Source organism: Pseudoliparis swirei, chromosome 19 (assembly GCF_029220125.1).
Source record: "Pseudoliparis swirei isolate HS2019 ecotype Mariana Trench chromosome 19, NWPU_hadal_v1, whole genome shotgun sequence".
NCBI lineage: Eukaryota > Metazoa > Chordata > Actinopteri > Perciformes > Liparidae > Pseudoliparis > Pseudoliparis swirei.
Window position 1 is genome coordinate 21789327 of NC_079406.1, and position 13652 is coordinate 21802978.

General features: G+C 44.7%; 2 protein-coding genes across 2 annotated transcripts; both read right to left on the minus strand.

Moving 5' to 3' along the window:
• Positions 1-54: 54 nt before the first annotated feature.
• and3 (actinodin3) lies at positions 55-2076 on the minus strand. The gene is made up of 4 exons (XM_056439996.1): positions 1997-2076; positions 1857-1901; positions 1600-1760; positions 55-1053 (listed from the first exon to the last, which is right to left on the minus strand). The coding sequence occupies exons 1-4, from the start codon at positions 2049-2051 to the stop codon at positions 274-276; spliced, it is 1041 nt and encodes a 346-aa protein (XP_056295971.1). The 5' UTR covers positions 2052-2076; the 3' UTR covers positions 55-273.
• Positions 2077-3602: 1526 nt separating this feature from the next.
• On the minus strand, positions 3603-13632 carry mcm7 (minichromosome maintenance complex component 7). The gene is made up of 15 exons (XM_056439241.1): positions 13445-13632; positions 11398-11477; positions 10464-10628; positions 10133-10257; positions 9878-10058; positions 9647-9784; positions 9386-9535; positions 9164-9278; positions 8903-9034; positions 8580-8663; positions 8059-8270; positions 7688-7953; positions 7414-7582; positions 6036-6145; positions 3603-4123 (listed from the first exon to the last, which is right to left on the minus strand). Exons 1-15 carry the CDS (start codon positions 13473-13475, stop codon positions 3898-3900), a joined length of 2184 nt encoding a protein of 727 aa, XP_056295216.1. The 5' UTR covers positions 13476-13632; the 3' UTR covers positions 3603-3897.
• Positions 13633-13652: the final 20 nt, after the last annotated feature.

Sequence of the window (13652 nt, forward strand, 5' to 3'; positions counted from 1 at the left end):
GAAACTTTATTATCTCATTATTAACATGCCTGTGAAGACTAAAACAGTTTTTTTTGATGATGGTAAATACATCAATACATTAAGTGTTGTCAATTTGATAAGCAAACATGTTGAATATGCAACTTTCCAACCCTTTAGTACAAGCTCTAGTCCATGACATTTGCAGATGTTAAAATTCCTCAAACTATGAAAATGTTCAACCTTGTTGTTTTTAATTAAAGTCTGTTTCATTTTAAAGCGACAACCTCTTTCCTCCGTCACTCCCTGGATGTTTTACTGACTGTGGCCTGACTCCGCAGGCTCATCTGCAGCGGCGGAGGGCTGTGGGTATTGGAAGCGGGCGGGGTCGTACAGATCATCCCTGGGGTCGTAGGGCCGAGGGTAGTAGTACGGGTAGACGCTTCCCTTCTTCTTGATGGGAGTAAGGGGAGCTGGCGGCTGCACCTTCTTTTCCTCCACCACAGGTGGGGGTGGAGGTGGCGGGGGCACCATGGTCTTCCCCTTCATGGGCCTGGGTGGGTGATCAACCAGGCAATCAGGGTCCCAGTAGGGGTCACAGTCGTACTCTATGCCCTTGAAGGTGCGCGGGAGAGACTTCTGGATGAAGACGGGTGGAGGTGGAGGAGGAGGCGGGGCAGACTTCATTGGTGGAGGGGGAGGAAGTTGGGGCATGACGACCGGAGCCGGAGCTTTCTGGGGGGTGCAGTGGGGGTGGTTGCGGGGGTCGCAGAGCACAGGCACGGAGCCGGTAGGCAGGTAGACGATGTGGGGCTTACACAGGGGGTCTTTCCTGTTGCACAGGTAGAGAACATCGGCCTGGGAAATGACCGGGGCCGGGGGGGCAGGAGGAGGGGTTGCTGGGGGCTCTCTGGGCTTTGGGACCCCTTTCATCCGTGATGGAGGAGGGATTTTGCACGTCTCGTCTGTGGCTGGGTCGCACGGGATCATCGGCATTCCCAGCTTGTTCTGATAGTAGGACGCGTCAGGGCCGTACGTGTCCTCCAGGTACCTCATCTGCTGGTAGAGCATCCGCAACTTGTCAATCTCATAGAGCTGAGAGGAAAGGGGAAAAGAAAATGACTTTAATAAAGAGAAATCAACGTAGAACATACACATCACATGTTATTTATTCATTTGGACCGACATGACAAGATATGATTTGAGGCTAAACCATAACCCAAATCTCAAGGAAGTGGGGTCTGCACTGCAACACGTTGGGGCCGTGTCGTGGTGGTCCAGGGTTTAACTATCCAGATGATGCTGATGATGTGAAGAGAATCTCCGTGGTTTGAATCCAGTAGGATCGTGAATAACACATAAAGAAATGTATTTACATGCGATGTGGGAATGTTTTTCGCTTCACCTCAGGAAGTGAAATACTTTAATGTTCCGTCTTTTTTTTTTTTTAAAGCTATCCGAGGCATTTCAGTATTCTGGGACCCAGTCGTCTGGTTGTGGATATCGATTGTCAAGAATGAGGATGCAGTTCTGCTTGTGTAATTATTCTTGCGGTTTTACTCCCAGAGACATTTGATTCTCACAGGAGTCACTAGGAAAGTGTACACAAAGTATCTTTACCTTCTGTCTGCGAGTACTTACCCCCTCAGTGTGTCCGATGCTGCTGTAGTAGCGGTAGTAAGACTGGAAATCCGGGTTTCCTCTGTACCACCTGGGGTCGGCGTTACGCTTCGATCTGGAGTGACTCAGAAAGCCGTTTGCTTTTTCCGAGCCGATGCCGACATTGCCGACAGGTACCATCTCTGTGAACAGAGGAGAAGAAGCTCAGTCCCTCAAAAGATGGAGAACTTCTTCAGCTACTTTAACTAAGCCTGAAGTTATTTAAGAGGGGCACCTACCTTCCTGCTTGATGGTGTTTAAAAAGGTTTTGGCCTCCAGCAGGCCTGGAGGAGGAGACGGAGCACGTGATGGGTGTTCATTATCTCACTTTTGACAGATTATTGTTGAAGTCGCTGTACAATAAAGAATCAGCACTTACCTGGGAGCAGCACCACACAGCAGAGTGCCCCCAACATCCATAATGAAGAAATCATGGCGAACTCCTGTGTTTCATGGCAATAATAGAGTTGCATCATTTACGGGAAAATAGTACAGTTCAAACTAAATCAATGCTATTTGATAATATAAATGGTCATCTTTTAAAAACACATTTCACTCTACTTATACACCACTAACCACACATTTTACATGTATGTAGGTAACCTCTTTGCCTATTTTAGTTTCCACATTTTTAAAGTGCAGCCTTTCCCCTCGAGCTGTATTGTATTAAAGTATGACAGGAACATCTACACATCTCAAGGTTGTTACTTTGATTCTAAATACACATTGGTCAGTAAGAAATAAAACAGCAGCTGCAGGAGATAAAGTTGAATGACACAAAAACTGAATTACAGGCAATTTTTTTGTAATATTAGTCATCACTTTCAGTGGCTAAGAGGGATCACCCCACGATGTTTTACTCACCCGTGTCAGGAAGCGGTCTTCGCTGCACCAACAGGGCCGAGTGGTTTAAATACAGATCTCCACGTCCGACCCCCTGAAACATTATCTCCTGGCCAATAGTTCTCCACCATCATCTTGTCTCCACCTTTTTCTTTGTTTAATATGTGGCCTTCGGCGCCACTTAATAAAAAAACCTGCACTTTTAGCTGCAAAGCCATAAAAAGAACAGACTTCAAATGGAAACTCCCCATTAAGTCTGGAAGGAAAGCATCACCTGCTGGGACGACTGCAACGGTGGGGGAAAATGCTGCCTACCAACACAATAACTCAGCCAAAAAGACAGTAAAAATCTGAGCTGACGATCTGCGCTGCTTTGAATATACATGTATGAGTTGTTGGGAGATTTGTGAATCGCTGTCGGCACCAGAAGGCTGTTATTATTTCCCCAGAGAACACCTGCATTTTTTTAACAGTTCTGTGACTGACTGCTGGCTGTCAACGCGGAGCAGCAGAGGCATGTTTTGTTGTCACTTTGCATGTTCATGCATCGACTTAAAAATTAGACTGAAGATGAATTCATAAAGGATCCAGTGATGCGAATATACTCCAACCTCATTGGCCTTAATGCAGGAATAAGACGCACACACAGTAGAAACTGAATCTGATACTTATGGATTAGTGATTTCCAAGCACAACCAAATGGTGGCAGAATCTAGACTCGTAATAGTGAAGATTAAGCTGATAAATGTAGCATTTGAAGCCAAACATTTTTATACTAAAGGAACATGTTCAAGTACTTGTAGACACATATGCCCAAATGATTAATGAGGTAATTAAAAACTCCCAAGTAATAGATAAGAGTTTACATAGTGGCGCTCTAAACTACAACTATAAATATTTGAAGACATCGCCTTGGGCTTTTAGGAACTTGGTCATTTCACATGTTTATAGATACAAAGAAATAATGGAAATAATGGTTAGTTTCAGCCCTGTATTTAAGCATGTTTTACGAGGCATGTTGAAGGATGTACTGAAAGCAGCGATTATGTCAAGATGGCAGCACCAGTCCTTTATAGGGGCCGTCTGCAACTTCTCTTCATTTCATGTGCAGCCCAGTCCACATGAACCACAAAAGCGTTGCATCGTATTGAACCATCAATTTATTACAACAAGCCGTCACAATACAAGGCCATCTTGTGTGATAATGTACAGAAATGCTCTTTGTCGAAGCTTTAAGCCGTAAACTGCCGATACTACACCATTCCGACACATATTTACAAGAGATTTACTGGTGAACAGGAATAACATTTTAAAAAGTCTCCACCAGCGGGGATTCTTGCTAATTAGTCGAGTTTAGAAAATGTCCAGGTTCTGCTCGACTCGCGTTGCGAAGATTTGCCCTCGGGTGACTGACGCGCTGCGTGCACGGTGCAGCGGTCAGACGAAGGTGATGCGGCTGCGGGCCTGGTTGACCTGCCAGACGTTCAGCTCCTCGTACTCCTCCAGCGCTTCCTGGAACTGTGCGGGGGTGAAGCCCCGAGTGACGCAGCGCTGCTCGGCCTCCGCCATGCGGACCACGCCGCCGGCTCCACCGCGGCCCGCCACGCCCTCCGTGGAGAGCTCGCGCACCAGAGAGAAGATGACGTCGGACGGACGCTGAGCCCTGTGGGAAGGAAGTGAGGAGATGTATAAGAACAACCCCAGGTTTCTCTTCAGCACTGTAGCCAGGCTGAGAGTCACAGCTCTGTGGAGCCGAGTATTCCTATAGACCTCAGTGGTAATGACTTCATGAACTTCTTTAATGAAAAGATTTTAACTATTAGGGACAAGATTAATATTCTCTTGCCCTTAACCAGTGCCAATCTGTCCTCAAGTGGAATGGCCTTGGAAACCGCTGTATGCCCTGGTGTATATTTGGAGGGATTTTCTCCCATTAACCGTGACCAATTATCTTCAACGGTTTCTACTTCGAACACGTCTACCTGTCTCTTGGACCCCATCCCGACGAGGCTGCTTAAAGACGTTTTGCCTTTAATTGGCAGCTCTCTATTAGATATTATCAATGTGTCTCTGCTAACAGGCCACGTACCACACTCCTTCAAGGTGGCTGTTATTAAACCTCTCCTGAAGAAGCCCACTCTGGATCCAGAGGTGTTGGCTAACTACAGACCGATCTCTAACCTCCCCTTCCTCTCCAAGATCCTTGAGAAAGTGGTCGCAAATCAGTTGTGCGACTTTCTACATCATAATAGTTTATTTGAGAAATTTCAATCAGGATTTAGAAAACACCACAGCACCGAGACGGCACTGCTGAAAATTACAAATGACCTCTTAATGGCAGCAGATAAAGGACTCCTCTCTGTCCTGGTCTTGTTAGACCTTAGTGCTGCATTCGACACCATTGACCATGACATCCTGTTACAGAGACTGGAGCAGTCGATTGGCATTTCAGGCACGGCACTAATTTGGTTTAAATCCTATTTATCAGATCGATCTCAGTTTGTATTTGTAAACGATGACGCCGATTACCACTAACGTTAATCACGGAGTTCCACAAGGTTCTGTGCTTGGACCAATTTTATTTACCTTATACATGCTTCCTTTGGGCAATATTATCAGGAAACATTCCATAAACTTTCATTGTTATGCAGATGATACTCAACTATATCTATCGATAAAACCAGAGGAGAGCAACCAACTCTGTAAAATTCAAGCATGTCTTAAAGACATAAAAACATGGATGACCTGCAACTTCTTGATGTTAAACTCAGACAAAACCGAAGTAATTTTAATCGGCCCTGAGCACCTCAGAGATCAATTATCTGGTGATGTGGATTCTGTAGACGGCATTGCCCTGGCATCCAACACCACTGTAAAGAATCTTGGCGTTATCTTTGATCGGGACTTGTCCTTTAACTCCCACGTAAAGCAAATCTCAAGGACTGCATTCTTTCATCTACGTAATATTTCAAAAATCAGGCACATCTTGTCTCAAAAAGATGCAGAAAAATTGGTTCACGCGTTCGTTACTTCGAGACTGGATTACTGCAAGTCATTTTGGCGCTTTGATTTTCTGTTGGATTAAACCAAAAAATAGGAATTATGTCACTTCTGAGTGGTTGGGAGCTGATTTTGATCTTTGAACAGTTAGCTTATTGAAATCAAGGACACTGCTGGCCTCCAGTTTCCTTCTGAAAATGAAGACAACTTAATCTTTCAGGGTAAAATAAGCATTATTTATGCAACGCCAAGTTGTTATTTGCGTCGGATGTTAAAAGTATCATTATTTATCCAACTGATGGAATTCCAAAAAAAATTATACACGCATACGCGCATATACGGTAAGGCGCGCAACCACGTCACTAATCTTGACGCCCGCCTCAGAGAACAGGCTTCTGAGGGGAGAGAGCTCCATAAAAACCCAGAGACGTTTTACAGCTTCCTCCAGGATATGCAGCTACTGTGACGGGGATATGAGGAACTCATAAAAGGGGATTCTGGGTCGGACGACCTCCGGCCACTCGCGTTACGTGGAGCTAAACGAACAGGATCAATTTGACTCCGTTAACACTAACCTTGTGGTGCTGGACTTGTCGGCTTGTAGTGAATCCTTTGACATCTCCATCAGTCTCATCGCCTCATTGACGTCTTCCTTCTCCACGGTGTCCATCATGCGAAGGCGAGCCTGCAGAGGCAACAAAATAAATGGCGTTGTGATTGAGATGGAAATGAGATCAAGAGAATGTGTAACGCAGGAGATATTTTTGTCCGACAGCACATCTGTGTGATTACGAAGGCTGCGCTGTGCCGGCACTGTCAGACCGAGACAAGTGCAATGCCCTCTGGGATGGCCGGCAATTGCCCAAGTCTCCGCCTCTCAACACCAGCTAGTCTCTCCACAGGTTGAAATAAAAGCCAAACAAAATGCTTCAAAATTAACTACGAAACTTTTTTTTCTCCTCCATAAAAATGCAATCTTCGCAGTGATGACGGTTCTGGCCATGGTCAGTTTTGCATGGGTTTGCACAGCCGCTCGTAACGCATACTGCCGACCCTGCAAAACTGGTCAGGATCAGACAAACCTTAGCGCACATGGTTACGCACATGCAGCATCTGAACAAACACGGGGCTCAGTCGATGTGCAAGTAAACACAGCCTTGATAGTTCCTCTCACACAGGGCTGGTTGCAGGTCGCCCCCTTGTGGACATCCGTGTGCAGCACAGTGCCACCCGGCTGCCTTAAGTGCTGGTTTTGCAGTAGTTGATGACTGCTACCTGCACAAACAGCACTTTTGACCCCCGGAGGCCGACACCAGATCATAAAACTCAAAACAAAACAATTTTCCCTTTAGATGCCTTTTCAGAAAGGTAACAAATTACATGACTCTAGGATCATTTATTGTCACTACCCAAAACAGTAATAAACAGCAAAATGCAGTTGTAGCCCATTTATAACAAATGAACTAAACTAAACCGTTTTACATTCCTGTCATAAAATTAGAACATTTGCATCATACGGAATGCAAACGGCAACAATTAAACATGCATCGTATTTTCTATTGCCGAGTCATGATGAGGAATGATGACAGACAGTTTTTGGCAGACTGGAGATGATGTGTCCAGCTTGGGAAAGAAGTGCTCACACTGCAGTAGGCCAGGTTATCATCACTACCTGCACTGTAAGCACTTTATCACACAATGGACTGTTAATCAAGGCGCACGTTACGATCACACTTCTACTCCAGTAACATTAACTAAATCTGAACCCCATCATGTTAATTGGGCACATTTGAAATGTAAATGGCACCGGTAAGGTTCAATGTCTATCAAGATAAAATCCAAATAAAGTTTTGAATTTGTATGACAAATATTACATTTCCTGAAGTACACATTTTTGCAAGACATCTGTAAAAGTTTCCTGCCACCCAGACTTCACCAAGGTGCATTTCTCACCAGCGCAGTGGACAGACGGAGGATGGACAGGAGGGTACGTGCGGAGGTGAAGGTGGCGTCTTTGCTGACTCTGGACTCTTTCCTCATCTCTACGTAAGCAGCAGTGATGTAATCGCCCAGCGACTCGGGCACCACAGGCTGCCGCTTCTGACACACAGCGATGTAGCGTCTGGAGGGATTCACACATATCTTTGTTAAAACACTGCACGTAGTTGGTAGTTTCGACGAGTGAAGGGGCGTAAACATTCTGAAATGTGATGCAGATCGTCATCACCTCATCAGCTTCATGTCGATTGGGGTGAAGTGAGTGGGGGGCTGGCGGCAGTGCCGGTGGACGTAGGTGATGTGCTGGGCCAGACGCAGGTCAGAGTCGGCGTCCGGCTTGTCCTGCATCAGCCAGAGCAGGTCGAAACGGGAGAGCAACGCAGCCGGCAGCTGGATGTTCTGCTCGATGCTCTTCCGGGGATTATAGCGGCCGTAGGCGGGGTTGGCTGCTGCTAGAATGGAGCAACGGGCATTGAGGGAGGTCATGATGCCAGCCTGGGGAAAAAAAGGAGGGGAAAATACGAGTCGGGATGCGACACGTGCGTTCAATATTAAAGTCTCACCTAATTAAGCCCACTCCAGCAGCGCCGCCCTCCTCACCTTAGCGATGGAGATGGTCTGCTGTTCCATCACCTCGTGGATGGCTGTGCGGTCAGCGTCGGCCATCTTGTCAAACTCATCGATGCAACAGACGCCCTGGTCAGCCAGCACCAAGGCGCCACCTTCCAGAGTCATTTCTCCAGTCACGGGGTCACGCATCACCGCTGCAGTCAGACCGACGCCGGATGAGCCGCGGCCCGTTGTGTACTGGCCTGAAGACGAGAGAGGGGACATTAGAAAGTGAGCACAACATGGGTGAAGTGGCAGTGGAATTCATGTGGTTTTTAAATTGAAAATTAATGCGATCAGACACTGGTGTCATGTGGTCAAATTGAGAGCAGAATGATTAAAACCGCCACAAAGTAGTCAACACTTAAGTGGTGAAAAACCTGTTCACATCAAAAGTTTATATTTGACCATGTAAAGCCTTAATGGAGAGAGAATTAATATTGATTAAAAAAAAAGATAAAATATTAACCCAGATGCACAACATCTACTCCAGCAAATCGGACTGCACTCACTTCGAGGAGCCAGGCGGTCGATGTAGGACAGCAGCTGGGACTTGGCGACTCCCGGGTCTCCCATCAGGCAGATGTTGATGCTGCCTGAAGGCGGAAAAGTGTTATTGCAGAATTACATAAAAGGGGCAAACGCTTAGCTCTGTGATCTGCACACATTTAGTCATGTGACCTCCCAAGCTGATTCAATCAACCGAATGACCTCGTTTTGTTGGGTTATGACTTGCAAACGTGACTATTTTTATTTATCTTCGTGGTCAAAAGCTCCAATTGGCGAATTGTTTAACAGATATGTTTTTTAAAAAGGTGCTCGAGTCATTGCTTACCTCTGATTTTCATGCCTTTAGGTGCCTGTTGCACCCCCCCAACCAGCAACAGGAGCAGAGCCTTCTTCACATCTTCATGTCCGTAGATCTCTGGTGCTATTGAACCAGCCAGCTTCTCGTAAAACCCTTCCTCTACAACAGAAAAAACAATCACTTCAGTTACTAAAAGGACAAGGCAATGATAAATAAGCATAGTCAGCTTTTGGCATCAATTCTGGTTACGACAGTGGTTTTATTGAAGTCCAGCTATCTCGCGCCAACCTGTAATTTCACGCAGCTCCTCATCGGTCAGATCATCATTGCCAAGCTCATCGTCTTCCGTCTTGTTCATGAGCGTGATGTTATGAGCCTCCAGGTAAGTTTCCGACAGAAGACCCTGACATTTCCAAAACAGGATTGGATTAATTTCAGACACTTGCAGCCCAACACTTACAAAAAGCTCACGTCATAGATAAGAATTTCTGAATGCAAGTATGTACATACCTGAGTGGCCTGTTGGAAGCCTGTGCGCAGAAGAGGGAGGAAGACCCCGGCGATGGCCACATGGTCTCCGGGCTGAGCAAGACGCGTGTTTTCGCCACGGGCATAAATGGTCATGCTCCTTGGAATGTTACCAACGGGCACCTGGTCACTCTGTGGGACAACAAACAGCGTGAGAAAATTGAAATGTCCTAAAATCCCAAATCAAAACAACAACAGTGATTGAGCATTTCACTGAGTGTGATAGTGTTACAGCTGACTTACATGTTCCTGGATACGAAGCTCCTGGAACTTGACGAATTTGGAGCCTCTGGTCTGCAGGTAGAGTCGACCTCCAGATTTGTTGGTGACGCACTCTTGGCTGGGACACATGACGAGAGGCATGAAGGTGGGAGACTGGATCTGAAAGACAAAAATACTATGTGAGGGACACCTGATAAAAATGCATGCATTGCCATAAAATCGAATGACCACAGAACAACACAATTATCTTACAGGTTGATAGGTCTCAGCACCACACTGGTCACACGTGTACGTAGCGACGGCCATCATCGGTTTGACCTCTGTGGCACGGGTCACTATGCCTCGGACCGTCACCAGATTACCGATGCTGTCTGCTCGTACATCGCGCACCACTTTAGGCTTAGCAGTGGTGGGAGGTTTAAAGTACAGCTCACTGTGGAGGAAAAGAGAGTTCAAGTACACGTACTGCTTTAATAATTTATATATGTTGATAAAAATCCAACTTACAATCTCCTCATGAGTTCTGGTGGGTATTGGTTACGAGTGTCTCGGGTGTCTGCGGGGTCACGACCCCTTTGTTCCATCATCAGCCTGTGCTCAATGTACACGTCCAAAGAATCCTTGGCCACCATCTAGATTAACAAAAGCATTTTTGCATTTCCATTTTAATAAGCAAGTATTTCACAAACCCATTGGCGCTGTGAACCATTTAAAAAACAATTAAAAAGATTGTCAGATGATGCGACTCGATTGTTGTACCGTCCTTTGACGACAGTTGGTTTAATCAAAATGCTCCGACTTTAAAGTCCATTCAGGATCACGGTGCATGTACACGTACATCTCTTTCTTTGTACTCTGGCAGCAGCTCGTGGATGGCGTCGGCCAACAGGCCAGTGTAGCGCTTGGTATTCTCACAGATGCTCTCAACCAGCTCTGGGTCTTCCTCTGCCACATCATCCAGGTCCACAAAGATGGGCACCTGCTCTCTGTGAGCCAGCGCCACCTGTAGGCACAACATAATTAGTAATAAGACAAGGCACCTAATTAGACGTCACCTCTGCACATATACAGCTCAAGAACAACAATGACATCTCTAAAATCGTAACAGAGGCAGCTGTGATGGATACACATCTAATCTGGTGAAACGGCGTTCACATTTGTTTTAATTATTTGAATGAGATTGAGGAGATATATACCATAACTTAATGTAAGATTTAACAAATCTGAAAAATATATACAAGTAGTGTGATTGAGCAATATTAAATTTGTAATTAATTGCTATAATGGTTTTGCCTTCATAACATAATTAAATTGAAAAGATGCTGCTACACAATAGAGTGAAGTTCAAAAGGTCCTTGACCAGACCTTTGAACCGAAGACAATAAGGTTCATGGTGTGCTCGCCAAACGGTAGCTTCTTAACCCTGAAGCTAAATAGGCGCCCTCAGTTGTTACTATACCAAAAATAAAATTCTAAAAACATGTTAGGAGCCACTTGGTGTTTCAAACTGTATTAATAAAACTACTTGGTTTAGCAACAAACAAAAAAAGTAACGATTACGAGGACAAAGAGTGGCTGAAATTATTATTATTAAATTTTTTTAAAGGTGGAAAAGACAACTAGTTGAGTCCTTTTTAAATGACCGGACTGACATTAATCACTTACTTCTCCACCAAATTGATTCAGGTTAGTGTGATAATGTCAATAACATCACTAGTTAAGGCCAAAACCACCAACATTGAAAGCTACACAGTCACTGTTTACACACTTACAAGTTGAGCTCCATATTTGAACACCTTCTTCCCATTGTCATCCTCAGAGTAAAACTCCTGCAGGAACCGTTTGCATTTGTCTGCAAAACAACAACAAAACACGTCAGCATTATTTCACAACAGAAAAGGGGAGGCCACATCCAGCAAAAACTAGGTGGTTTGTTCACTACATTATTTATATATATATATATATATATTCACAAAAAGGAATTAACTGCTTATTGATTTTACCTTTTTGTTGGTTTAGACATCAATACTGCTTTGTGTGTTCAAAAACTGGATCAACAACGCCACCAATGGGCCTAGAAACTGGGAGCCAATATGTTGTCCTGCGACGACCCCTTTGTTGAGTAACATGGCACCCTGTAATCTCGATGAGTCATTATGGCCAACAGTGGAGCACAAACTGCCACCGAGGACGATGTGAATCAAATTCCCCAGGAGTGTACCGACCGTCATAGTTTGAGTTAAAATAACCGATGGAGGAGATAGCTGCAGGTTGATAATGTAAATACACAGTCGCGCTCAGTTCAGTGTCCATTTTTTCTTCTTCTTTGAGAAAATATCCCCGACTTCTCGAAAGAGCCACAACTACTAACAAGATTTAATTAACCGGAACCAGAACCGAAACTAACCCAAGCACGACGATTAAAATGCACTACTTACTTTGACGCCGAAAATCTGTAGCTCCGGTTTAATATTTCTCTGTTCGAGGATGTTATTGTAAACAAAGCAGCACATGGCTTTTGTGCCTCGTCACTCTCGTATCCCTCCGCGACCCCACCTCTCCTCCGCACAAAAAAAATAGTCCGGGCTGGTTTTTTCAAACCATAGCCAGCCATCTTCTAACGTTAGCTTAGCCGAGCTGACTTGGGTTGAACATACATGGACGCTCCCATAAATATGAGCCATTGTTCTTAACATAAATAGCTGAGCCGTTACCGGTAGCTGACCTGACCTTTAACACTTCAGGTTTCAAACGGTTGAAACACTAAAAAGTAAAACTTCACACTTATCAGCTAACGTGTGTAAAGCACTCCTTATTGTAACCGTCAAAATTAAATTGTTTGTTTCTGCAACATCGATACGTGTGTCCAATACGCCACAAACCAGCCTTTCGAACTGCCTTTTAGCAAGGCACAGCGGCAGACTCAGCAGCAAGCGTGTTATCAAAAATGTAAAACAATGACCGTTTGTGTTATTGACAGAACAGTAAAGAGTCCATCGTGATGACGTCACGATGGTCGCCGCAGAGCTCCGGAAGAAAAGCGGAAGACTATCTTGATTTCAGGACGCTTCATAAAAAGCACAAACAAGTGTTATCACGAGTATTGTGGAACTGGATGAGATAAGAGAGCCGATTGCACACATTTAAGTTATTAATGTTATTCAGTTTGATAGCGTTACTTGTATTGTGGAGTTTCATCGAAGGGAAACGAGTTTTACAGAATAAGGTCCGTTAGTAAATAGTTTATCCTTCATGTCGGTTCAAGTTAACGAGTAACTTTTAAAACGCCCAATTTCGACGTATAACCTTCACGATTATCCTCCAGTTATTGCGAATTTGTGTTTCGTGATCTGAACTCAAATTTACACAACGAAAAAAAAAAAATACAGCGCGACTGAGATTATTCATTAATTTACGTTGCTACGTTATTGACGGACACGTGCTCGCGCCTGCTCCTTTGTTTAAAACGTACTCATCCGGGTCCCGACGTAACGTTGATCACCCAAGTTTAGAGAATGTAAAACTAGTTACGAACAAGTTAGCAAACAAAACAGTTGACACGTCAAACTAATATGAATCACTTTCAAAAAAGAAAAATAGTTCAGATAGGAAACAAAGAGGCGAAGTTATCTGATGAGCTACTGAATAGTTTGTGCACAAATGCAACGAATACTATTTAGATTAGCCGACTTTATACACACTACACCACATGACAAAAACAGCTACGTACTTTTCCAACGAGCATTTTAGAGATAGCACGTAGATAAAATGTAGTAGTTTAGGCCAACCTGTTGTGTGTAAGTTACGTTCGGCCATTACCTTTCTCTGCCGCATAATCCTTACGAGACATGGCTGCAGACGTTGCCCCTCAGGTGAGATAACTCGACCACTGAATCCTAAAAAGCCACCGACGAACAGGAATAGTGTTTAAATTCAGTTTTAAACGCTTCACTGTGACGGGAGACCAGCGTTCATTCAGCAGCAGCTCGCGGTTCTCCCCGGTTCGCGCTGCAAGAAGTGGCGCGAG